The 2,828-nt window shown below is 41.0% G+C and overlaps 1 protein-coding gene across 1 annotated transcript; it reads right to left on the reverse strand.

The window, feature by feature from the left end:
• On the reverse strand, nt 1-2,420 carry LOC137940232 (triacylglycerol lipase OBL1-like). The gene is made up of 5 exons (XM_068785177.1): nt 2,123-2,420; nt 1,345-1,538; nt 1,214-1,247; nt 477-1,090; nt 1-273 (listed from the first exon to the last, which is right to left on the reverse strand). The coding sequence occupies exons 1-5, from the start codon at nt 2,418-2,420 to the stop codon at nt 1-3; spliced, it is 1,413 nt and encodes a 470-aa protein (XP_068641278.1).
• Between the last annotated feature and the right edge of the window lie 408 nt (nt 2,421-2,828).

The raw sequence follows: 2,828 nt of genomic DNA on the forward strand, positions 1-2,828 counted from the left end.
CTAATCAATCTTAAATGTCTCAACCCCAGTTGATGTTATAAGAGTCGTACCCTGTCTGGTCAAATTAACATAATCTTGAGGGTTATGATCCAATAATCCCGGGAAAATCAACCCTAACACCCTTAAAAACCTCAAAAACCAACCTTCTCTATAATCTGAACCCCATCTGTATCTGATAATGAAGCTTCTGATGAGCTCCCATACTGCATTAATGTGCCTTGGCAGCATGGACCAAGGAGCAAAGTAGTTCTTGTTGGGTTCCTCTATGACAATCTGTTCCCAAATAAACAACCCTTTATTAGAGAGGTCTAAAGATTTGTAGAGAAAAGTTTTCAGCAAAATCTCAAACATATATCATATTAGACAGGAATGACTATTTTTTTCCTCCAGTTATCGGATAAGATCTCATTGGATTTATCTCATGTTGTATTTATCTCAATTCGCCCGAAATCCATTCAACAGGGGAGAGGATTTACCTGCCCATCGTAGTGACTGTTATAGTAGAGGCAAGTTCCAAAGTGCTTGAAGAGAAGGGCTTTGTCGTCGTAAGGCAACCTTGGCACAATGTCATTGCAGTAAACAAACCTGTAGTATGCCTGATTTCGGTTGAAGCAATGCTGCATCACAAACTCCCCAAACTTCTCATCTCCAACTCTTGGTTGCCCAAATGTGTACACACCTGCCATTCTCCTCAACATCCATTCGTCTCCATGAATGGCCAAGATTGTTGGAAAAAGGATCGCCAATGCCCCTCCAAGACTGTGTCCAGTCAGTACAAACTGAGCTTGCTTATGTCTCCCCAAAATCTCTTTCAGCTTCTCCTTAATGGCATAGTAGGCGAATGTACGAGGGGGGCTGCGCTGCTGGATCTCCTTGGGCCATCCAACTTGTTTTTGTAAGCCAAGAGCTTTCATGAATCCTCCGTGAACCTTGCCGATTCCCGGCAACTCATACCAAGAGAAGTCAATGTCGGTGCACCAGGCGTTTGCGTCGAATGGCTCTGTGCCTCTAAAGGCTACAACTATCAAACCAGGTTCCACAAGCTTGTCGCAGAACATGAAGGCCTGTGTGGATAGTGCCTCTTGGTAATCTACAGAAGTGACAAACACCAGATTAGTTTTCTACTTGAGTTTGATGATGCACTTCTTTTGGAGACGAGATCTACTAGAAATCCTTGATACTAAAGAAGCATTAACAATCTCCTGAAACTTACCGTCCCAGCAATCGTAAAACTCTATAAACTCCATCTGCACCAGAATAAGACTAACTTCAGTTTCATACTCTCCCTGCATAATCGACTTGTAAAGTTACTGTTTCAGAGGGATAGAAAGGACATCATGTTACCTTCCAATGCTCATTAACTGTTTGTTTAGTGAAGGCTTCGTTCTCATAAGCCAGTTTTGCAGCCATGACAGAGAGTGCTGCCAAGTATCTTGCATCTCCAGACTTAATCGTTTTATCAAGCTGCAGTCTATGATCTACATGCCCAATAAGCGATCTGAATGTTGGCGATTTTTTATCCGGCAGCTTCAGCTTTCCTACGTCAGTGTCAAGCTCGTGAAATCAAAGGGGATCCCTTGTAGAAAATACTATTTATTTCAAATAATTTTGATTTAAAATAAAAATATGCTTAAAGGCTACTACTCTACAATAGAAATGTGTTTTTTTTTATAAAAGATTCTCTCTTTTTGAAACAAAAGCAACGTTGTTCTTTGTCAGACGGAAGCTTACTCTACAATTATTTTGCCAGTTCGTGGAACACACGACTCCAACATCATCAGCACTTAGCCAGACTTGACCAGACTTTCTATATTTATATTAATTTGGAGAAGGATAAAGGATCGGCAATCTTTCTGTAGTTAAATGTAGTTAAATTAATCTGAATCCTCTAACAGAAACGCTTCAGATTTTCCGGCGACACCAGTTCCGGTGCCTGAGCCGGCGAAGTCATCGCCTCCCACATGATCAAAAGAAAGATATCGAAGGAGGGTGGAAACCCTTGAATGATTGATGCAGGTTTTTCAGCTCTTAATGCCGTTCAAAAATGTGAAATAAAACGATGCTTCACGTAGAATAGTTTCTACTTAACAGACATTGCGAAGGGAATGAGCTTTCCAGTTACCTCGTATCATGTTTAAGACAAGTGTGAGCAAATTCTTGTTCTCCGACACAAGATTCAGCAAGAACTCGATGCAGTATCCAACCCAAAACATGGGTTTCTTCGTAAATAGAATAGTTCTTTGCAAGACGATGGAGATGAACAGAAGCATCCTCCGCTTGGCTCCCTCTAGCGTTGCTCCTTCTGGGCTTTCTATGTAGTCGTTTTTGCTGATATTTGATGAGAATAGGAGTTGGAAGAGATCGCGCAGCCCTCCATCTCTTGGCTTCAGAACCAGGTAATCGTCCCAGCAGTCAGCCATCAAAGAGAGAAAAAAAAAAAGACGTCTCCTGTTGAGATGAAGAAGAACCTCCTTGAAGGGTGAGCAGATCAAACGACAAAACTCTTTAAATGGGCTCTTTCAAACGTGTTTATTTCCTGCTCTGGTTTTGCTGAATATGATTTCATGTGTTTCAGAAACAGCGAAAGGGTTATTCTATGTTTGTTTCATACTTCTAAAAAACCTAAACGAGCAGAGAGACTTTGGCACATTCACATTGGTCATCCTGATAAGCCGAAGAGCCATGGTCTCTGCTATCAATTGGTGCTTTTATTAGTCCTAAAAAGCCATTTTGAGGAGAAAAAATGAAATATTAAGAGGTTGAATATAAGATAGAGAGATGGAAGGAGAGTTACGTACAGTTATCAAATTCAGAACACGGTTGACCTA

This window comes from Aristolochia californica, unplaced genomic scaffold (assembly GCF_029961685.1).
Source record: "Aristolochia californica isolate CCGP_79_NKW_82.1479 unplaced genomic scaffold, dmAriCali1.0.hap1 SCAF_9, whole genome shotgun sequence".
Lineage (NCBI taxonomy): Eukaryota > Viridiplantae > Streptophyta > Magnoliopsida > Piperales > Aristolochiaceae > Aristolochia > Aristolochia californica.

Bases quoted from the DNA above. Each gene is read 5' to 3' on its own strand.
- LOC137940232 (XM_068785177.1), bottom strand. From the start codon at position 2,420: ATGGCTGACTGCTGGGACGATTACCTGGTTCTGAAGCCAAGAGATGGA. The intron at 1,248-1,344 runs GTAACATGATGT...ATTCTGGTGCAG, and splicing joins CAGTTAATGAGCATTGGAAG to ATGGAGTTTATAGAGTTTTA. The intron at 274-476 runs GTAAATCCTCTC...ATTTGGGAACAG, and splicing joins ACAGTCACTACGATGGGCAG to ATTGTCATAGAGGAACCCAA.